The sequence below is a fragment of the Myxine glutinosa genome, chromosome 14 (assembly GCF_964187855.1).
Source record: "Myxine glutinosa chromosome 14, kmMyxGlut1.1, whole genome shotgun sequence".
Lineage (NCBI taxonomy): Eukaryota > Metazoa > Chordata > Myxini > Myxiniformes > Myxinidae > Myxine > Myxine glutinosa.
In genome coordinates, this window is record NC_136274.1 from 85,940,571 (window position 1) to 85,964,476 (window position 23,906).

At 37.9% G+C, this 23,906-nt stretch overlaps 1 protein-coding gene across 1 annotated transcript in view; it reads right to left on the bottom strand.

Annotated features, from left to right (window-relative positions):
* Nucleotides 1-1,576: 1,576 nt before the first annotated feature.
* The window catches only part of LOC137439981 (lanC-like protein 3), a 44,910-nt gene continuing 22,580 nt past the window's right edge, over nt 1,577-23,906 (bottom strand). Inside the window, exons 5-7 of the mRNA XM_078768544.1 lie at nt 4,251-4,451; nt 3,903-4,110; nt 1,577-1,834 (exon numbers count right to left, since the gene is read on the bottom strand). Coding sequence (XP_078624670.1) covers nt 1,678-1,834; nt 3,903-4,110; nt 4,251-4,451 — 566 coding nt within the window. The 3' untranslated portion in view covers nt 1,577-1,677. The remainder of the gene's footprint in view (nt 1,835-3,902; nt 4,111-4,250; nt 4,452-23,906) is intronic.

Below are 23,906 nucleotides of genomic sequence, written 5' to 3' on the forward strand. Positions count from 1 at the left end.
GTGAGGCAGGAGCACCAACCCAGAGGGGAGAGCAGTATTCCATTGAGCTGCGGATGAAAGCCTTGTATGTGGTGAGGAGCTCAGGTGTGCCAAGGAAGGACTTCGCACGACGGAGGATGCCCAATCGGCGACTGGCTTTGGAGGCCAGATTTGAAATGTGGTTTTCCCAGGAAAGATCATGGCAGATAGTGAGACCCAAAAGCTTGAGTGACAGAACTTCTTGGAGAAGATTATTCAGAAAGTGGATGGACAAGGAAGTTTTAGTAATTGTTTGATCTTTTACTAAAAGAAGTTTTAGTAAAAGTGGATTTTAGTTTAAAATGAAGGCATTGAACGAGATGCGCGTTTCTTTGTTTCATCTCTGTAGTTTAAAATGAAGGCATTGAACAAGATGCGCGTTTTTTTGTTTGAACTTTTTAGTTTAAAATGAAGGCATTGAACAAGATGCGCGTTTATTTGTTTGATCTTTTTAGTTTAAAATGAAGGCATTGAACGAGATGCGCGTTTCTTTGTTTCATCTTTTTAGTTTAAAATGAAGACATTGAACAAGATGCGCGTTTCTTTGTTTGATCTTTTTAGTTTAAAATGAAGGCTTTGAACAAGATGCGCGTTTTTTGTTTGATCTTTTTAGTTTAAAATGAAGGCATTGAACAAGATGCGCGTTTTTTTGTTTCATCTTTTTAGTTTAAAATGAAGGCATTGAACAAGATGCGTGGTTTTTGTTTGATCTTTTTAGTTTAAAATGAAGGCATTGAACAAGATGCGTGTTGTTTTGTTTGATCTTTTTAGTTTAAAATGAAGGCATTGAACAAGATGCGCATTTTTTTTGTTTGATATTTTTAGTTTTTAAATGGAGGCATTGAACAAGATGCGCGTTTTTTTGTTTGATCTTTTTAGTTGAAAATGAAGGCATTGAATGAGATGCGCGTTTCTTTGTTTGATCTTTTTAGTTTAAAATGAAGGCATTGCACAAGATGCGTGTTTTTTTGTTTGATCTTTTTAGTTTTTAAATGGAGGCATTGAACAAGATGTGCGTTTTTTGTTTGACCTTTTTAGTTTAAAATGAAGGCATTGAACAAGATGCGCGTTTCTTTGTTTGATCTTTTTAGTTTAAAATGAAGGCATTGCACAAGATGCGCGTTTTTTTGTTTGATCTTTTTAGTTTAAAATGGAGGCATTGAACAAGATGCGCGTTTTTTTGTTTGATCTTTTTAGTTTAAAATGAAGGCATTGAACAAGATGCGCGTTTTTTTGTTTGATCTTTTTAGCTTAAAATGAAGGCATTGAACAAGATGCACGTTTTTTTGTTTGATCTTTTTAGTTTAAAATGGGGGCATTGAACAGGATGCGTGTTTTTTTGTTTGATCTTTTTAGTTTAAAATGAAGGCATTGAGCGAGATGCGTGTTTTTTTGTTTGATATTTTTAGTTTAAAATGAAGGCATTGAACAAGATGCGCGTTTTTTTGTTTGTTCTCAATTTTACCTTGATGATTAATCGGGTTTATTGCAGCTCTACTTTCACCCCAAAGTGGTATTAATTGGTACCGTTTAAGTAGTTGTTGCATACTTGAAACCATAACGATCAGCATCTTTTATTCTTCCTCTGAGCCTTTGGTCAGGGCAGAGAGGAGCAAAGTACCATCGATTGTGGAAACCCAACGTACATCATGCCGACGATCACAATGTGGCATAGAGAGGAAACTCGGCTCCTTCTGGTTTGATCACGTCGAGCAGGAAGCAAGCGGTCCCGGCCAGGCCCTCAAATAGGCTGTAGGGAGAGTCCGGAGTGCGGGCACCACGACAAAACTCTTCCGTGAACATGAACTCCATGAACCTTGAGGAGAATCAAAAGGGGACCTTCAGAATAAAGGATGCACAAATTGCATTATCGATGCCACTTCCTTCATGCAAATGAACACCGTGTGCTACAAACCAATTACAACAATTGATTTTCACATCATTTTGGAATAACCCTCAACGGCAGCAAAAACAACGAACAAGACAAGCGTGTTGTTGTTCTTCCGCTTCAGCATTGTAACCATCCAGTACATTGTTCTTCCCCTTCATTGTTCTAAATTACCATTCCATTGTTCTTACCATTCAGCATTGTAACCATCCAGTACATTGTTCTTCCCCTTCATTGTTCTAAATTACCATTCCATTGTTCTTACCATTCAGCATTGTAACCATCCAGTACATTGTTCTTCCCCTTCATTGTTCTAAATTACCATTCCATTGTTCTTACCATTCAGCATTGTAACCATCCAGTACATTGTTCTTCCCCTTCATTGTTCTAAATTACCATTCCATTGTTCTTACCATTCAGCATTGTAACCATCCAGTACATTGTTCTTTCCCTTCATTGTTCTAAATTACCATTCCATTGTTCTTCCCCTTCATTGTTCTAAATTACCATTCCATTGTTCTAACCATTCAGCATTGTAACCATCCAGTACATTGTTCTTTCCCTTCATTGTTCTAAATTACCATTCCATTGTTCTTCCCCTTCATTGTTGTACCCCGTCGCTCAGCGGAGCGAAAGGGGGACTATGGCTTTCCCCTCCGTCCGTGTGTCCGTCCGTCCGTGCGTGCGTGCAGGCGTGCATGCGTAAGCGAAGGACCGCATTCGAATTTGTTGTGTGGATGCAACCCACGTCAAAATCCAAGATGGCCGCCGCCATGTATGTCTGATGCCATGTATGTCTGAACCTTGTAACCTGCATATCTTGAAAAACAAGCGAAGTTCCAACTTCTAATTTGGTGTGTGGGTGTATCTCGGCATAAGGAAGAACGCTGTTTAAAATTGGGTTGCCACGTCAAAATCCAAGATGGCCGCTGCCATGTATGTCTGAATCTTGTGAGAAGAATATCTTGAAAGATAAGCGAAGTACCAACTTCTAATTTGGTGTGTGGGTGTATCTCGGCATAAGGAAGACCGCTATTTTAAAGTGGGTCGCCATGTCAAAATCCAAGATGGCCGCCTCCATGTATGTCTGAACCTTGTGAGCGAAATAGCTTGAAAAATAAGCGAAGTACCTTCTGGTGTGTGGGTGTATCTAGGCATAAGGAAGAACGCTATTGAAAATTGGGTCGCCATGTCAAAATCCAAGATGGCCGCCTCCATGTATGTCTGACCCTTGTGAGCGAAATATCATATCATATAGCATGTTTTCTGCGTGTTCCACTTTGTCAACTCACATCACTTCCCCGACGGGGGACCTAGGCATAACGCTTGTTCTTAATGACCATTCCATTGTTCTTACCATTCAGCATTGTAACCATCCAGTACATTGTTCTTCCCCTTCATTGTTCAAAATTACCATTCCATTGTTCTTCCCCTTCATTGTTCTAAATTACCATTCCATTGTTCTTCTCCTTCATTATTCTAAATTACCATTCCATTGTTCTTACCATTCCATTGTTCTTCCCCTTCATTGTTCTAAATTACCATTCCATTGTTCTAACCATTCACCATCCGTCTATTCCATTATTATTCCCCTTCAGTATTAACGGCCAGGCCATAGTTCTTCCCCTTCAGTATTGGAAACATCCTGTGTCTCACTATTCCAAGTTTGTACACCAAGTACATTTAACCATTTCACTCGTTTGTCAAAAACAAAAAGGACTCAATGAGTAATCAACAAACCAGCCCTGTGAGAGCGTATTGTATCACCACACACTATGCAGGGTAACAACAAAAGATTCATTGTTTAACTGCGTCTTCATGAATTAAAGTTAACTTTTCAACAAATTATTAAGGTTTAGCATCCCATGTTCAAAACTATGACCAGGTACCTCGCCAAGCAAAAAGTGACCCAAGTGCGGAATAACTGCTTGCGCAGAAAAAGTGTTTTAGTGACAGCGAGTGATGGAGGTTCATGGGTGACATAACTACCACCTACCTCCATGCTCTGTAAAAGTATTTGGGATCTTGCGTCAAACGGTACAGCACCAAAAATAGGTAACCATTTCCAGCGACCCCATGGCAGGTCCCAGGCCCTTTGAGAAGCAGCCCCTTGTTCCAAACGCACTGAGCGGCCCTTTCGCACGCGGCCAGATACTGCGGCCGACCGCTCAGCTGGAACGCTTTGACAAACAACAGTGCGACGCCTGTAGGCAAAAAAAAGAAGTCAGAGTACACCTCAGAGCAAGTTATTTAACTGATGGCACGAGGCAAAAACGTTTCCATGAATCAGTTGGACAATTTGATAAAATAAAAAAAACACGGATTGTTACAAATTGAGCATGACCTGGAGCGCCGTGGCACCAATGAACCAATTGATCGTCGTCGCTCCTGATCTGTTCACACATAACAGGAGGCCAGTTTCCATCACGCTCCAGCATTAGGAGGAAGTCGACGGAGGCCCAGACGAGGGAGCATTCAGCTTCCGACAGCAGTCTCGCATGAAGGAGAAGCACCTGCAATATGGCGGCCAGCCCGTGTGCCGCGCCTAAACGGGAAAAAGAAACCACTGGAAAATTGCATTGCACAATTTGTTTTCTTTTACAAATAAGTTAAATGACCTCCACACCGCAGTATAATGTGGCAAGTCGTGCAGATAGTGGTTCTGGGGCAGATAACCATGGGATTCCCTAAATCCCTTTGTGCTAATATCAAGGGCCCTCCTTGAAGAAAGACCTTTATTTTCCCCCGTTAAACTTAGTCCTAAACGGGGGCTTATGGGTTGGGTCTCGTCCGTCCGTCTGTCCGCAACCATATCTCGGATGTATGGACCGAATTTGTTTCATACTCAGCACAATGACAATACATGATGGTATACAAATGCACACCATTTTGATTCGCGATGCAATCTAAGATGGCTGACTGGTGGCCATTTTGTTACTTAAACATGTCACCAACCATTTATTGAACATGCATGGTCTGAATTTGTTCAAACCTGGCACAAGCACAGCAAGTGACGGCATGGACATGCACATCATTTTGATTCGCGATGCAATCTAAGATGGCCGACTGGTAGACTGGTGGCCATTTCAGTTGTAAAAAGCCAGATATTGAACACGTCCTCAACCATTTCTCAGAAATGCATTCACCAATCTTGTTCATACTTGACACACAGATAATGAATGACGGCTTACATATGCACATCATTGTTTTCTGAGATCAGATCCAAGATGGCCGAATGGCGGCCATTTTGTTACTTAAACGTGTCCCCAACCATTTCTCGACATGCATGGACCGATTTTGTTCAAACTTGACACAAAGACAATACATGAGTATACATATATGTCGAAGATTTTGTTTTATAATATGACCAAAGATGGCTGACTGGGTGGGCTTTAACTCCATACAGCAAAATTACTAAAACCACAGGGGCTATGACATTTTATGTATTTTTCTTCTCGTCTTTAGGAGAAAGGAATCGTCCTATATCTTCTCCTCCTCCTCCTCCTCCCCCTTTTCCTTTTCCACCTCCACCTATTCCTCCTCTCTCCCTCCTCCTCCCCCTCCACTCCCCCATCCTCCTCCCCCTCCGCTCCCCCTCCACTCCCCCATCCTCCTCCCCCTCCGCTCCCCCATCCTCCTCCCCCTCCGCTCCCCCATCCTCCTCCTCCACTTCCCCATCCTCCCCCCTTTATAAGGGGTGAGGTCCAACGGTATCAAGCTCCTGCCCTGCCTTGACCACAATGCTCCACCACTTCCCTCTGTCCTCCGCCACCTCTCTCCAACCACCCCCACCTTACTGACATCTCTCCTCACACAATACTCCCATCTTAACCTCAGTCTACCTCTTTTCCTCCGAACTTGCTCCTTCAACCTATCCGCTCTCTTTGCCATTCTCTCTTCCTCCATCCACACCATGTTTCCAGCCCAAAATCAGCCGACATTTCACCAGTCTCCCCATGAAGGTCATCTGTACATCAATCTCCTCCCTCAGTTTATCCATTCTCCTTCTATCCATCCTCTTCATTTCCACAATCCCCCTGACCCAGTTGTTCTCACAAACCTGCAGCCTCTGTTGTTATCTGTCAGTGCCACAACTTTCTGCATCACCCACGTACTCTCCACCACATTAGGCATGTCGTCCGCATACCACCCATCCTGTTCACCTTCCTGCTTACTAGCTCCATCACCATGATAAACATGAGTGGGCTGAGAGTGTTTCCCTACCTCAATCCGATGTTCACACTGAAGGCCTCTGAAATCCCAGGACCAACCAAAACTCTTCCCTTCATTCCCTTGTACATCCCTTCCACTAATCTAACTTCTGCTTCCGGCACTCCCATCAATCTCGGTGTCGCCTTCTCCAGATCTTGGTCTCTCTCGGGACAGTGTCATCGGCCTTCTTTCCCTTTATCGGGGTGACTTCATTTTCAAAGCACAAGGACATTGGATCCGCAGTCTGATATCGTGAAGGACTCGTCCAGTGCATATAATGCATGTTTGGTAACAGACGAGAGACTCGGAGACAGGCTTGTGCTGGGTGGTAACATGCTCTCCCGCCACTGCCTTACAATCCTTAGCCCTCCACAGCTGTCGCTTCCTTACCACCACCAAATCCAGTTCTGTTCTATGCTGTCCACTCCTATAGGTAATAGTGTCGCTTTCACGCTTTGAAAGAATGAACCCGCTCTGGCCATTCCATTCCTTCCTTGTCACCAGCTCTTGATCCTCTATTCCTCGTTCCCCAACTAAATTTAGCAACATATTCTTCTTCACCCGGCTCCGCCATTCCGGCATGCGCGTTAAATCCCCCACAACGCACAGCATCACCTCCATCTCAACCATTCCCATCATCCTCTCCAGTGCATCCCTGAATTCCTGTTTCTCCGCCCCACTCCTTCCTTCCCATTTGTGGCCCATGTACCGACATAACACATACAATTTGCCTCTGTCTCACCACCCAAGCCATAACTATCCGTTCCTCCAAACGTTCCACTCTGGCCTGCTGTTTGCTGTTCTCTTCCGATAGTATTATTCCCACGCCATTACTCCTTCTATCGCTACCAGTGTGCAACAGCTTGTATCCTCCTACTAACCTCCTCATTCTGTCTCCTTTCTATCTGGTCTCCTGCACACAAAACGCTTCCAACCTCCTCTGCATCATCTCCACCGCCTCTACCCCCATTGATCCCACATTCAAACGATCGAGCCGGACCTCGCTTCTGATCTGTCCAGACTGGCAGAGGTAGTAACCATCTTGATTAATTTGGGACACTCAGGTCATCAATCAGCAGCACTGCTCTGGCTGATCTGCTGGACCTACTGCCGGAGCCTGTTATCACAGTGCGTGCACGCACTCACGCATGCACATGCACACACACACACACACACACACACCTCTTTCGCCGCTCGCCACGCCCCCCCCCCCCCCCCCCCCACTTCTCCCTCGGCAAAGTGAAAAATTTCAAAGTAAACACAGTAAATGCTTTTCGCACTCAATTCCCAGCACCAAGTTTGACCTCCGACTCCCTCTCGCAATCCTCCTCGTCTCCCTCCTGCAATCCTCCTTGCTCGATAAATCACGTGATATCAATCTTATCACGTGATATTTTGCAAGTATCTCCGAGTCTCTTGTCTGTTGCCAAACATGCATTCTATGCACTGCACGAGTCCTTCACGATATCAAACTGCGGATCCAATGTCCATGTGCTTTGAAAATGAAGTCAACCCGATAAAGGTAAATCCAATACATCAAAGGGAATGTGTGAAATTATAAATACAAGGAAATAAACACTTCAGTTGGAAGGTTCCAGCGAACTCACTGCCAAAATGCATTTCCTTACTAAGAAAATCTTTACAAAAAAAAGTTTAACTTTAAATTTATTTTTTTTCCCTTGGGGCTTTATTTTTCCCTCATGCTTTTCTTGTTTCAAGAAAACTCTTCTGTTTTAAAGGAGAACACAAATGCTCAGACCACCTCAACACTAATATATCCCTTGATACTCCACAAAATAAATGTCTTTTTCTTTTTGTCTTTAAGATTTCCCATTTATAAAGTAGGTAATTTTGCGATTAAAAGTCGAAATCTTCTTCACGACTAGCCATGACGTCACACCATGAAGTCGAGCGCCATTTCCGTATTGTCTACAGGTTACATCATGGTATGATTGAACTCAAGCTGCGATTAATTTTCGATTTATAGCAAATATGCCTCATCAATGCGACCTTCGTGGTTGGAGTAATACACTAAGTTTGCCAGAAATTGGACGAGGTTTGTCCGAAGTACACGAGCGTGGATCGGTCCGACAAGAAGTTCGCTTTTGTGCTCAGAGCATTTTACAGAGCGCTGTTATGAAACAAAAGTTTCATGATAGCAGAGTTTAAAAACAGCAACAGAGTTTCAATTCATAATTACTTTCGATCTTCTGGTTATCCGCCACAATCGAGCCATCCCCACGATTAAGCGGAAGAAACAGCCGTCGCTCAAAACTGGAAGACCATCGCGCACCACAACCCCCTCTCCACCATTCCCCTCCTACAATCCCCCATCAACCATCACCCACTCTCCCCGCCCCCCAATATCCACAACCATACCATGCCCAATGTACCATCGACCATCACCCAAACTAACTATATCCACTGGGATGCTTCTTCAAAATGAAAGTTAGAAATGTCATGCTCCTAACACTTACAATTTTTTGTATGTAAACACAAACCCTTGTGGTGAAACTTTAAGCCATTTGGACTAAATTTAGGGGTTGCACACGGAGTTTGTAATTTCACATATTTAGCTCGCCTAAATGTTTGGAGTTGATTATTTATTCTCCACTGCTATACTTGTGATTTTGACCATTACAGTTGACCTATGACCTTGCTATGTACTGCACATTTTGAAGTTGTTTCTAAGTTAATTGAACACAGTACAGCTGTACTTTGGTGTATGCAGTTGCTCTCATTGAAGAGTACAATCGTCTCCTGACAAGGGATGAACAACAAACCCAGTATCTGCTTCAAGTTGTGACAGAACATCGCAAGAGGTTTCCCGGATGCAGGAAATCAACGCTTATCGGGAACAACCATGAGTCACTGTACAACCCCTAAAACTTGATGTATTCAAAAAATATTTCACAGGCAGAAGGTTTACCTCAATACCAAAAAAATTAAAGGTAAGGAGTAAAACGATTCAATTTTTTTTTTTTGCCTTCTGTGTTTCCTTAGTGTTTCCATCACTAAGAACCACCCTAATCACCCCACACTCACAACCACGACCACCCAACACCTCTGCTCTCCCATGGCCCCACTCTCCCCTCTGACACGGACACGACACAGCACAGCACTCACGACACATTATGACACGGCACAGACACTACACACACGGCAAGACACGACACGGCACAGCACTTTAACAACACGACACACACTGGCACAGCACGAGCACAGACACAAATGGTGTCTTGTGAAAGTATGAAACTGGATGATCCTGTAACATACAGGACATGGGGTCAGCCTGCTAAGGTGCGCCAAAGCATTTGTCGCCCATTTGGTCGGCGGTATCCAAGTGTGCTTGGGCGTTGTCTGTGCCTTATCGTGTCAGTGTTGTGCTGTGTCACGTCCATGCTGTACTTCTTCTGGACTAATATGACTGATTTATCAATACAAAATCCCTCAAACCGTCAACGGAACGGAAAAACAAAACATACCAATCTGCAGCGAACATGTGACCGGCATTTCCATCTGCATTAACACCGCCATCTTCAGGAACACCATCTTCGTCTGAATCGCTCGCACCTGCCTCAAAACATTACGGCTCGACAATTCCCCCAAAGGTGTTTCCATCACTAATTTTGTCTCCAGTCAATTTCTTCAAAATCCCACTGATCCGTTTGAACAAACTGAGAACCTTCAGAGTCGTTAATGATGGTGGAATCGGTATTGGAATCTGAGCTCGGAATACAACGTTCTCCATGTAAACCGCCATTTGGACCAAGTTGAGTTCATGATGTGACGTCACTGGCGAAATCGAAAATCCACGTTCTAGGGCTTTGTTTTGACACACTGTGATTGGCAAAAACAATTCAAAAGTATTTCCCTTCAAATTAGACCGTGATGAATGATATTCAATGGTTTTCAGAAAACAAATTATTTGCGTTTAGGTTCCCCTGAAGAAAATATTTTCTAATAAATAGGAGTTGCAGTTCCTTGAGCTCGGTCATGCTGTTTCTGGACTCATCTGGTTTCCTTAAAGATAAGTACTCCCAGTCGTTTTGTGCGTTTTCTACTGTTTATTTTGCTGTGTCTGTGTTTACTTTGTGCTTCTACTTCCATTTCATTTGAAAATTTGGGAGTATTTGTCGGATTTTTCTTACCAGGGTTTTTGAGTCCGAACCTGTTCCCTAGTTAGCTGTTGTGTGTCCTCGTTCGTTGTTGGAGTGTCTCCCATACTAACCGAGTGCTTAAATACACCTCCACGTTCCTTCGGATTCCGCTCCACCTGGCTTCTTAATCTCCTTTAATGGGTCTTTGTTTTCCTCCTTTTGAAACCATTCTGCAATCTTTGTTCTTCCGGCTTCATTTTGGTGAATACCCAGACGGTCTGCACGGTTTTGTTTTAAAATGTATAAACGTCCTTCTCCAATGTTGTATTCTCTTTTCTATTGCAATTCACTCTCTTTTCTTTTCAAAAGGCTGTTTTCAAATCGCTCTTAAAATCATTCCGATTCAAAAAATGCAATCTTATTGTTCTTCCTTTCGACAATCTCTCAACTCCCCTTTATATCACACCTCCTCTATCATTTTCCAACGTATCTCTAACCTGAAAATCTCAATATCCTCAGTTTGCAATGGACGTTCGTGTTTCATGTACCGTTCCCAGTAGTGTAATAATGTTGCTTCTGGGACACCTCCGTTTAACATGGGAAATCCCTATCTAATGTCATTTACCCCCTTGTCTTTTTCAAAAATCATAAACACCTCTATTTCTCCCACCCTCATCTTTATGAACCTTTTGTCTGTAGTACCTATCCTTAATGTTGTTCATTAGACCACTCAAACACTACAAATATTTGTTTTCTCTTATAGACCTATCATCCTTCTTCTACATATCATCTGGCAGATTAATCTTTGACCCACTCAAACATTGACCCATTCACTTCCATATTAATTCTTTCCCTCCCTCATTGCCCCTAAACACCTATATTTCTCTCACCCTGTTCTTTACGAACCTTCTAACCTTTTGACATGTTATCCTTATTCATTAGACCACTTAAACACCTGTGATCCTTCTGACCTCATGGACCTTTTAACCTTTTACTCTTAATATCATCTGGTGAATATAACCCACTCAAACAACGACCCTACAAATATTTGTTTATGCGTGGGAAATAATTTAATTCTCCTACAACTCTCTTCACCATCTAATATATTAACAAAAAATATGTTTGAGTTTGGTTCTTTATTAAGATATTTTAACTGAGCTAAGATAAAATGGTAAACCTCCCTCAATGTTCTTGTTTGAGCGCCTCCAGTGCCACATACCATTTTTTTGGTAAGCTCCGCCCACTTTTTGGTAAACCACACCCATTTTTACTAAGCCCCGCCCACTTTTTGTTAAGCCACGCCCACTTTTTACTAAGCCCCGCCCACTTTTGCTAAGCTCCTCCCACTTTTGCTAAGTCCCACCCACTTTATAAACTCTTCAGCATTGTATCATTTCCAGGTAATACATTACATCATTTTCAGGGAATTTCCATCACATCATTTCCAGTTAAGACACGCCCAGGGAATTTCCACAGGAAGATACACCCAGTCCTTATAAAAGGCACCGACCACACAGGCTTTTTCAAACACGCTTTCTGCTTCACTTGAGAATGGACTACTATGCCGAAATGGAATGGGATAACTTTGCTATTCCATGGAGTCCTACTACCTGTGTAGAACTCAACCTTCAGATTGATGAACTGGACTCGAACCTCTTATCAATGGAGGTAAGTTTGTTTATTTATTTATTTATTTATTTAATTTTTTTTTTTTTTTTTTTTTTTTTTTTAAGATGAGACTCGTGTAAGAGTTAACAAAGTTTATTTTAATATTCATAGAGCTTGATTTATACAAATAAAAAATATTGTATTAAATTAATACATTGTTATTTTCTTTCACAGGAAATTGTATCTGAGATACGAAATGAAAATTCTGCTTTTAACACAACTTGGGATGAAGTTATTTTTTTGTTTGAAGACATTTTGAACAACCAAGACCCCCAGAACGAGTTCTACCTTGATGACCCAGCCAAAGAGTTATACCTTGGAGATCCACAAAATCCTGAAAAAGAGTTTTACCATGATGATACTTGTTGTGAGTTATCAAAACAAAACCCACTGAACAAGTTCTACCTTGATGAGCCAGAATACAAGTCATACATTGGAGACCCACAAATTTCTGAAAATTGGGAAAGGAGAGTTCTCCCTGATGGTCCGCAGTTATACTATGTGAGACACATCATAGAAACCCTAAAAAATTGGGCAAGGAGAGTTCTCCCTGATGGTCCGCAGTTATACTATGTGAGACACATCATAGAAACCCTAAAAAATTGGGCAAGGAGAGTTCTCCCTGATGGTCCGCAGTTATACTATGTGAGACACATCATAGAAACCCTAAAAAATTGGGCAAGGAGAGTTCTCCCTGATGGTCCGCAGTTATACTATGTGAGACACATCATAGAAACCCTAAAAAATTGGGCAAGGAGAGTTCTCCCTGATGGTCCGCAGTTATACTATGTGAGACACATCATAGAAACCCTAAAAAATTGTGAAATGGGAATTCTCCCTGATGGTCCGCAGTTATACTATGTGAGACACATCATAGAAACCCTAAAAAATTGGGAAAGGGAAGTTTTCCCTGATGGTCCGCAGTTATACTATGTGAGACTTATCACGGAAACCCCCAATATTTCTGAAAATTGTGGTTTTACCTTGGGGACTTGGAAAGATGGTTATATTTTTGGAGACTCGGAATGGGGGTTTTGTTTTGATGACTGTGATACCTATCTTGGAGGCTCAACAGGAATGTGGTTATACCTTGGGAACTTGGAAAGTTGGTTTTATTTTGGAGACTCTACCTGTGGGGTTCCTCTTGGAGACTCTTTGGATTCTAAAGCAATGAACAATGTTCTTTATTTAATGACGCTTGATTTAAGCAATATCAAGAAAGTTCGAGGAAGAAAATGCTGGAAAATTCTTTCTTCCCATTTCTACTTCTTCAAACTTAAAAGCCTTGAAAGACAGAATTGGAGGAAGAGGAAAAAAAAAAAAAGAAATACGTATTTAAAAAAGAAGAAAAGAAAGATTATGTTAGGGTTTGGGTGGGATTTTGAATGTGAGGGTTAGGGATGGGGTTGGGTTAGGGTTGGGATTTTGAATGTGAGGGTTAGGGTTGGGGTTGGGTTAGGGATGGGGTTGGGTTAGGGATGGGGTTGGGTTAGGGATGGGTTGGGTTAGGGTTGGGATTTTGAATGTGAGGGTTAGGGTTGGGGTTGGGTTAGGGATGGGATTGGGTTAGGGTTGGGATTTTGAATGTGAGGGTTAGGGATGGGTTGGGTTAGGGATGGGGTTGGGTTAGGGATGGGGTTGGGTTAGGGTTGGGGTTGGGTTAGGGATGGGGTTGGGTTAGGGATGGGGTTGGGTTAGGGATGGGGTTGGGTTAGGGATGGGGTTGGGTTAGGGATGGGGTTGGGTTAGGGATGGGTTGGGTTAGGGATGGGTTTGGGTTAGGGATGGGGTTGGGTTAGGGCTTGGGTTGGGTTAGGGTTTGTATATTATTATGACTCACTCGCACATACACACACACACAAAAGTTAAGCCCCAACTAAAAAGTTGTGGGATTCTGTGTTTGGGGTTCACAGATTTAAAAACGTATCCCCATTATACACACACAAAAGTTAAGCCCCAACTAAAAAGTTGTGGGATTCTGTGTTTGGGGTTCACAGATTTAAAAACGTATCCCCATTATACACACACAAAAGTTAAGCCCCAACTAAAAAGTTGTGGGATTCTGTGTTTGGGGTTCACAGATTTAAAAACGTATCCCCATTATACACACACAAAAGTTAAGCCCCAACTAAAAAGTTGTGGGATTCTGTGTTTGGGGTTCACAGATTTAAAAACGTATCCCCATTATACACACACAAAAGTTAAGCCCCAACTAAAAAGTTGTGGGATTCTGTGTTTGGGGTTCACAGATTTAAAAACGTATCCCCATTATACACACACAAAAGTTAAGCCCCAACTAAAAAGTTGTGGGATTCTGTGTTTGGGGTTCACAGATTTAAAAACGTATCCCCATTATACACACACAAAAGTTAAGCCCCAACTAAAAAGTTGTGGGATTCTGTGTTTGGGGTTCACAGATTTAAAAACGTATCCCCATTACATTTTATTTATTTATTTATTATTTTCAAGGGTATTATCTGCTTACTTGTGTTTTTTGTAATTCTTGTGAGTAAAATGAACCCAAGATTTCTTCTCCATTTAAATCATATAATTTGTAGGTCCAAGGGACTGTATCCATTACATCAATGATTTTAAATAATTCACGAGTCCATTTTTGTGTATAACCTTTCTCAAAATGACTTTTCCATTTGTATATTCTTACAATATCACCAACTTTAAACTTGGGCTTTCTCAAATTAATCTCCTTTTCATATTCTAATTTTGTAAATGTTTCTGATGGTTTTGATTGTGTTGATGAATGAACTGTATTATTGTAATTATCTACAATATCCTGAATTAAATACACCCATTTTTGAGAACCGAGTTGTGTGAATTTTTTATATAATTTCTCTTTTAAAGTACGATTAAAACGCTCAATAACAACTGCCTTTCCTTCATTAAAGGTGCTGTATAATTTAATACCCTTCCCCTTAAGAAATTTCATGAATATTTTGTTATAGAACTCTGTTCCCTCATCAGTCCATAACTTCTTTGGTTTCCTTTTATCCCGATCAAATATTAGCTTAAAGGCTAACATTAAAGTATCACCCCTTTTATTTTTTAAAGGGACAACCCAGGCAAATCTACTCCTCAAATCAATAACGGTTAAAGCATACCTGTATCCCCTGTCATTATTCAATTCAATTAAATCAGCGGACCATATGTGGTCAGTGTATTTAGAATAAACCTTCCTTCTTTTAAACTTTGTGATTATAGGTTTGTGTAATTCTTCAGCCAAAAGCTCCTCAGTCTTGATGGCATCATTAGAGCCTAATAGTTTTTTGAGGAATAACCAAGACCAAGTTTCAATTTAGCATTTATCAAATTTCTCACAATAAACCTATCAACTTTCTCTCTCAACGTTGGATTTTGTATCAAAGACAAATTATACAACATTTCGCTGTCGGCTTTATGTTTTTCAGTCAACGTAGTGGTTTTCCCATAAGCAATATCATGCTTCATACACACTTCGTCAACCCTATTTGTAGGTTTAGACCAAGGTTTAGGATTGTCAGCCTCATCTAATCTTTTATCCAAGTTTGTTCCTGGACCACAGAAAGAATACCCTGGAAGGTGTAATTCCCCTGGAATTCCAGTTGTTGTAAATTTACTTCCTGACAGAAACTTTTGTATGTCTCCTCCTCTTTTAGGAGAGATGAATTGGCACTTTTTAGAGCCACATACTTGACATATTCCTTTTTGATAAACTCTATTATTTTTAGCTTTAACATAAGAGATATTTTTAGATTTAGTTTTCTTTTTACATTTGAGACAATAACTCATATTTATTTATCAGAAAAATTCCGACAGAGTATCAAAACCTTTTTGGTTTTCAACATATACATTTCAATCTTTATTTTTAAAACATAAAGAATCCTAAGGAATGCCTTCACTCTCTCCTCCATTTATTTACAAATAAAAACTAACTAAAGTCAATGACACCAACATCATCAATCACATAATCTTTTCCTTCTTCTTCTTCTTCTTCTTCACCACTTTCTCGTTTAAATCTCCTCCCTGAAATTGAAGACATTGACGTTCTTATTTTTGAAACCATTATCTTCATAAGAGTTGTTAATTCTTTAATTTCCTCTTCGGTGCGTTGAGATTGATTTATTTGCTTTAATACACTCAATCTTTTATGAATCTCAGTGATTTCCATCTTTTTATATTTTTCCTCCCTCTCTCTTTGCTCCCTCTCCTCCTCCTCCATTTTCTCCCTCTCCTCCTTCTCCTTTTTCTCCCTTTTCTCCCTTTCCTCCTTCTCCCTTTTCTCCCTTTCCTCCTTCTCCTTTTTCTCCCTCTCCTCCTTCTCCTCCTTTTTCTCCCTCTCCTCCTTCTCCTCCCTCTCCCTTTCCTCCTTCTCCTTTTTCTCTCTTTCCTCCTTCTCTTCTTCAACTCCTTCCTCATCCCTTGCTACCCTTGAGTTTGAACCCCAAAGAATATTATACATATACTCATCTGGATTTTGAGATATTCTTGTATCTATAATTATTTTTCTCATAATAGGATACCAATAAGATTTGTTGACGATTTCTAAAAGAGTTTTATATTTCATAACTTTGAGAAGTTCATTTTTATTTAATATTTTAAACAAGTCTCTATTTGTGGGTTTAACAATATCAGTATAAGGCCAGTTTTTTATGACAAAATTCCCATGTATATGCTCCAAATCATAAGGTATGTAATACCGAGCACCCTTTTCTTGTAGGTATCCTTGAATACAAAAATTATAATTCTCTTGTAGTCTTCTTCCTGCCATTTATGTATCAGAAATATATGTGAGATTAATATTATGACAGGTAATACCACCCCATCTTCCCACTACCAAATCGGTTTGTATTCCTCGGCTTTCTATCCTTATCTCATTACCTTCCTTCTTTGTCATGCGAACCATCGCTATACTATCATATATTTTTATTTTCTTAAAATCACGTATTTGTTGTTTACTAATTGTACTTCCACATAAATCCTTATCTTCACCAAGTGGATAATATTCTTCTTTACGAGACTGATTTAAATCATGTAGGTCTTCTATGTTTATTGAAAAAGACCAATTATACCCTAAATCAGGCATATCATACCCCCATTTATTAATTCGCATATTAACTAAATGTCCTTCTTTATAAAATTTAATTGTAAGCAGGTAGTTAAATTCAATGAGGAAAGGTGTATGGTCAGTATAACCAGGTGTTGTGGTTGTAAATTTTACTTGTTTCACAAAACGTGCTGTTTTCTTTAAAGATATATATTGTGATAAATCACTGAATCTAATCAAGTCATTCGCATCTGTAGGGTTTGGATAATTGATTAATTTATAAGTATTCTTCATATTAATATTTTTACTTACACTATATTTTTGTCGTTCAGCCTGTGCCTTTGTATAATAATTTGATAAATCAATATCCTGAGAGGATTTTCCAAAGATAGAACCATCTTTTCCAACATAGGTCATTTATATTAGATAAAAAATGATATCATAAAAATTTTCATTATTGTTGAGTTGAAATAATACATATAAACATAATTGGCCACAACATTTAGAATTAATTTCTTGAACTTGGAATGTTTGATAAACACCATTCTGTAAGAATTGTATTACTTCAACAGGTGGTGGCATACCATAACTATCAAAATAATATTTATCCTGACTATTATGAATACAAACCCAATGAGAACCATTCTGTGTGTCTAAATTCATAATAATATTCTTTGTATTCTTATTTATATGTGTTAATTCATCTCTCATACAAATAACCACATTATCAATTTTTAGTGTTTTACAATACTTAGCTAGTTCTATATTTGACGTTGTATTCTTTCCAAATTGTTTAAACCATTTATCCATTTATTTATGAGAAAGATACAATCCATTACCCCGTTTAGTTAGTTTAACACCCGCTTGAGCGATAGAGGAAAGCATATCTCCAACCAACAATCTAGCTTTATCAGGTAGACTTTCAAGTTTTTGAGCAAAATCTACAATTACACCACTTCCACTAATTTGTTTCTCCAACTCCTTGTTATGTCTTTCCAATTCTTTTTGAGCTTTTAGTTGTGCCTTCCTTTCGTTAGCAGTTTTTACCGCTGCTGAAATACCACCAGTCAATGCTCCCGCCGCACTTAAACCAGCAAATAAAGGAATTAGAAACGGGAGAAATCCTCCTCTTGACTCGTCTATTGAATATTTCTTTAACATAGGTTTCGTCATTTTAATTTTAAGTGATCCAACATCATTTAGTGTTTTTACTTGTGTGTGTGTGAGTAAAACATCAATTCTTACAGCTCCTTTTCTTTGAATTGTATTAACATTAATAATACAAGGCTTTTGATTTTGAATACAAGATGTTAATTTATTAAGATTGATTTGATTAACATATACCCCAACCATTTATTTATGAGAAAAAACCTATGTGATATTAATCATAACACCATTATCTGTATTAATCTGTAATTCTGTTTCCTCCAAAAGCAAACAATATGCATTAACCTCTTCACTCTCCCCTCTTTCAATGTATAGAGAAGTATCCACTCGATTAGACTTTATAGTTTCCTTTTGAGAACTCAGGTCAATTGCGTAGATTGTATAAAGTTTTTGAAACGCAACCATATCCAAAATAGGATCATTATTACCATTACTTTCACACACCTTTTGGTAGGACTTGTAGGCTTCCGCATAATCATTTTTTTCCCAATCAATTTCCAATCTATCTCGCGGATAAAATGTGCCATCAAGAGAAACCCGAAGTTGTTTCACCTTTGCATTATCACTCAGGGCATTATTCTTATTAGTACCGTCCTCTCCATCTGGTTTTTTAAAAATGAGCCAGAGGTATCGTGGCTTTCCTTGAAGAACACCTAAATTCCAAGTGTAGGTAGTGTGTTCCAGTTTAACGTGTTGACATCTTCTTTTAAGGTATGATACATTTAGCGGTTTCTTTGAGTTAAGTCTTCTATTTAACATCTCTTCCGTTTTAAGATTAGGAGTATATTCACTGATATACCAACACAAATCATTAATAACAAATTTATTATTTTCTCCAAAAGCATTTTCATCCCCAAAAAGCAATCTATTTACATTATCATTCCTTTGTAGTTGAAATCTAATTTTAAGCCCATACAAAACTTTATCATAATCACAAAATCCAAATATACCTTTCAGAGGTACTGCTACGGTAAAACTATTCTCAGCTTTTGCGTCATCATTATACATTGACTTCCTTTGACTATAACCAGGGTCTGCGTTTGTACCCGTTGACATATCAGGAATAAAACCCTCAACAGCTCCCTTACCCATTCTATCACTAAATGAATATAGTGTAAATTTCATCATTTCAGATGTAGCAGAGACATAATCAACCGCTTCAACCTCTTGTGTTCCAATATACAGGCGGACACTGTCAAACATTTTCCAGAAGAAATCATTTACGAGTGTAGCATTAGTATTATTCGCAGCCTTAGTGAATTTAAATTTACACAGCAAGAAACTATCAGCTATATTCAAGTAAGTTTGTTGATTATTTATTTCAAAACTTTTTGTTCCGTTTGAATTCCAGTCTGTTCCTGTTATAGCATTTACCTTAAAATAGTCTTCCTTTTTAGTGGAGTTTGAAATGATAATCGTATCATCCAAATCATAGATACTATCAATCGCTTCCATACTTGTATTTATATAGCATTAAAATTGTTGAAACCCTGACCCAAGTATTTTAATGATTTTTTGTCGTTCTTGTGAAGATAGTTGAGTTTTACCTTTTTTTATTTCTTTGATTGCTTGTAATTTATGAGACTCCTTTTGAGCATCTTTTATACTCTTTATAGCACCCGCAACGGAGCCCACGGCAGAAGCAGTTGAACCAATTAGGTCTTTATGTTTAAGGATGGTTGAACCAATACCCATTAGAGTATCAATTATCCCATCTCCTTTATTTCGAAATTGATGACCTACACCTCGTTGTCTCTTAGGTTTATAGTATCCTCTACCCACATACCTTGTATAGTCTGGTGAAAGGAACATGCCCTCCCCTGTAATTATTTTATATTTTCCCAACTCGTGTTTTCTCACAATAACCATTATTTATTTATTGAAAAACTTCACGTAGGTGAATTCTGATGGATATAATTTCATCATTAAAGGATATCATACGATTATCTTGGTCGGTTATCCTAAAATTTACTCTGTATATGGTTTTTCCTGACACAGGTAAATAGACAAGATTTTTTGGTTCCATATTAAATTTATAACCAATCGGGGTTGAGTATGCACTGAATGAAAATATTGTATTTGTTCTTATTCCATCGTTATAAGCACCATCAATCAAATCACAATGAATTAATACTGAATTTATACCGGAGGATATTTGGATAACATTATCACTGTAAAACGTCCCGTTATTTTCAATCTTTTTTGAAGAGAAACCCAATAGCTCTCTAAACGAATTTTCAATCGTGAAATCAACTTTATAATTATTTTAAAGTTTAATAGTTGATTTTGAAGTGTGTTTTTGAATATCTATTACAATATTTTTTGGTTCATCACCTTTTTCTTTCATAAGGCGAGAGACTTCTGAAGATATTTGAGAAATCTCGTAAGCTCCAGGTGAAACGGTTATAGTTTTATATCCACTTCCTGGATTATAACTAAACTTGTTGTTTTTCTCTGTGATATTAAAAAGGGTATTGTAAGTTTCCATTGACAACAAAGATGCCTCATATGAGGTAAGGGGGTCAAGTTGTAGTGGGTAAGGGAATGAAGCTGTGTAATCGCTCGTTGTGAAATTAAAACTAAGAATTGTGCTTCTCATCTTATTTAATATCTAATAAAATATCTTTGTATTGACATTTATTAATTATTTTCATGTTCATCAACTGATCTAAAATGGCTGAGGATTCATTAAAACAATTGTTGTTTCCAGCCTTCTTACTACCTAACAACAATAATAGCCTATTAACTAATTGTGATGGGTCATTTGGAAGAAAACTAACACCCGAACCAAGCTTACTTAAAGCATCAATAATATGTTTCTCCTTCTCATTCTTCTTACTTTTACCAGCAACAGAAACTCCATAATCAAGTGCATTTAGCAACTCAATATATACCCTATCTTCCTCTCTTTCCATATCAAGTGGTTCCTCAAAATATTTTGAACCGCTGAATCCGGGGTTTGTTAGAAGAAACATTAATCTTGGAGTTAATTTAACATTTGGTTGAGTAGAACTCAAGAACATCAATTCATCATTAAATATCAATACCTTTTCTTCCACAAGATGAAACACTGCTGGTTCTTCTGTTGGAATGAGACCTGCTCTGGTTTTTGAACCCGCCGAATATTCATTGTTTTGAAGAGCTTCCACAACATAATTAGGGGGTTGATTTACCTCCTCAAGTTTCCGAAATAATCCCTCGTCATCATATTCTAATTCACCAAGTTCTTGTTTTGTTATCTGACTAAAATCTTTGAGCATTTGAAGTTTTTTCGGAGTAAATTCTACCGTGGGAACTGTAGGGTGTTGAGTTTTCAAAAGTGGTTTAAAGAATTTCTCTTGTTTTCTTTCAAAGGCTTCTTCACCAGTTAGTTTCTGTCTCCGTTTCTTCTTTATCTCTTCCTGTTGTTTAACAACTTTTGAAACTAATTGTTGATGTTCCTTAAACTTTCTTTCTCTTTCTTCAGTATTCATTTACTGTATTTATTTATTGAAAAATATCATTTAGTATCTCATCTTGTTTCACAACAATATATTTATATTTTCCAATCGTGTGTTTCATATAATTTTCAAATTCTTTTTTACTACATAACGTAGAGCAATTATCTCTCCAAAAATTATTTACATCTATTGAATTTAACTTAAATAAAATAAAAGTATTGGCATTGTTTCTTATTGAGCGTCGAGGGAGTTGAAAATATGATTGACTAAGATATATACAATTACAAGAAGAATGTCTCCCTCTTGTATAGTAGCTATCCATTACTGTTTGGTTTCTCTCATTAACACAATCATCAAAGATGACAAGGTTCTTTTTTGATTTATCTAAATCTTGAGGTGAAGGTATATCATCCGTATTATCACTGAGAATACAAGTTATGGGTTTCGATTTTGATTTCTGTGTATCACAAAATAATTGTATTATATCATCAATATTATAATCATTTAGTTTGTTTTGAAGTTTAAATAAACCGATAATGTCTTCCTTTTTAAGACCCGCATTAAAACCCTGTGAGAGTAGTTGATACTCGGGTTGAAAACTTGACTTTGTAAAAATTATTAAATTATCATAATCTAAAAAATTAGAACCAAGGAGCATCTTTAAAAGTAAACAGGTTTTTCCACATCCGCTTGAACCAACTATTAGACATCTCAATGAATTTGGAATGTTTTTATGGTTATTAAATTTTATCTTATTTTCCCAAACGGGTAAAAAATCATTCATTTATATATTTGGAAAACAAGTTATCCAACTTTTTTTGAGCTATTTGAGAAACTATATTTTATCCTGAGTTCGGGTTTAATTTCAAAATAATCCATTATTTTATTTATATAGTATCTTGTATTAACATTTCCATTAAAATTATTTTGAATAATAAATATCATTAAACCCTTATACATTTCCTCAATACAATTAGTCTCTTCCCTTGAAAGAAATGGTGTATTATCATCACAATACTTAACATTCATCTCTCTTATTAATCTTGTTAAGTAATTCATTTTTGGTTCTAATTTAAAAGAGTTATATATTTTTTTATATTTCTTATTATCATTAATTAAAATTAAATCACAGAAAATACATTGTTTATATGAATCCTCATCATTAAGCCCCACTCTATCACAAGCCGGACAATTCTCTAATTTATCATATGGAGAGTCTGGAAATTCTAAATATCCTTCAGAACTTATCATATTTATGTGGTAAATTTTTACTTAAACTAAACGCAAGTTTATTCATTAATAAATACAATGTTTCAAAGCACAAAAGACAAATTTCAATCAATCTCTACTTCGGTGGAAGATATAGAAAAATATGTCAAAGATGTTAAATTGAACAAAGATAAATATGGAAATTTTTGGGTAAAACCAGTTATGGAAAATAACATGAGCCCCTCTATTTCATTTAAAGGAAGAGCTCTAACTATACCTGGAAAGACATCCATTAAAGTAAATCTAACAAAAGTTTCTCCTCTACTCCTGGCAATTTATTCAAAGCTTGAAAAAGTGATTGACCACGATACTTTGAAAAAGAATGATAAGACCATTAATAATTCTAGAGGAGACATTTGTATTTTCTTTAATAATCCAAAGGGTGTAGATCTAAGTAAAATGAATGATGTTAATATTTCTGGTGAAATGTCATTTCGTTCTATGATAGTTAGAGATTATTTAAAGATAACTTTTGATATAAAAATTGTAGAGATTGAATCTGTTAATGAAAGAAAGTATATAGATATTGATGGGAATATTTTTCTTGCTAATTAAATATGAGTCAATACAGCAGTGAAGATTTTACTATTTCATTGAACTCAGACGATAGTGATGATAGTATTTCATTGAACTTGGACGATGGTGATGATAGTATTTCATTGAACACAGATGATAGTTATGATACTAATAGTTTGTGCTCAAATGATAGTTATGAGAGTAGCTTTATTGATGACTCTGAGTATGATTCTGAGTATTCATGTGATAGTTATGACTTAGATGATTCTGAGTGAAAAAGTGTTTTAGTTTAAGCACAGCGATATATATAAAACGGAGCTGTAAAGCTCAAAAGTGTTTTATTTTAAGCACAGTGATATATATAAAACACCACGTTTTCTCACGCTATAAATATGGTTTATTGTGATACTTGCGAGAAGGAAGTAAAATATTATAAACAACATATTCTCACCGCAAAACATACATACAACATTTTAAACAAACTTTCCCCTCTTCCACCTGAAACAAAACACTGTTCTACATGTAATAAAAATATCCTCAAGAAAGGCTTCAAAATACATCTTAAAACAAATCTACATTTATCAAATTTT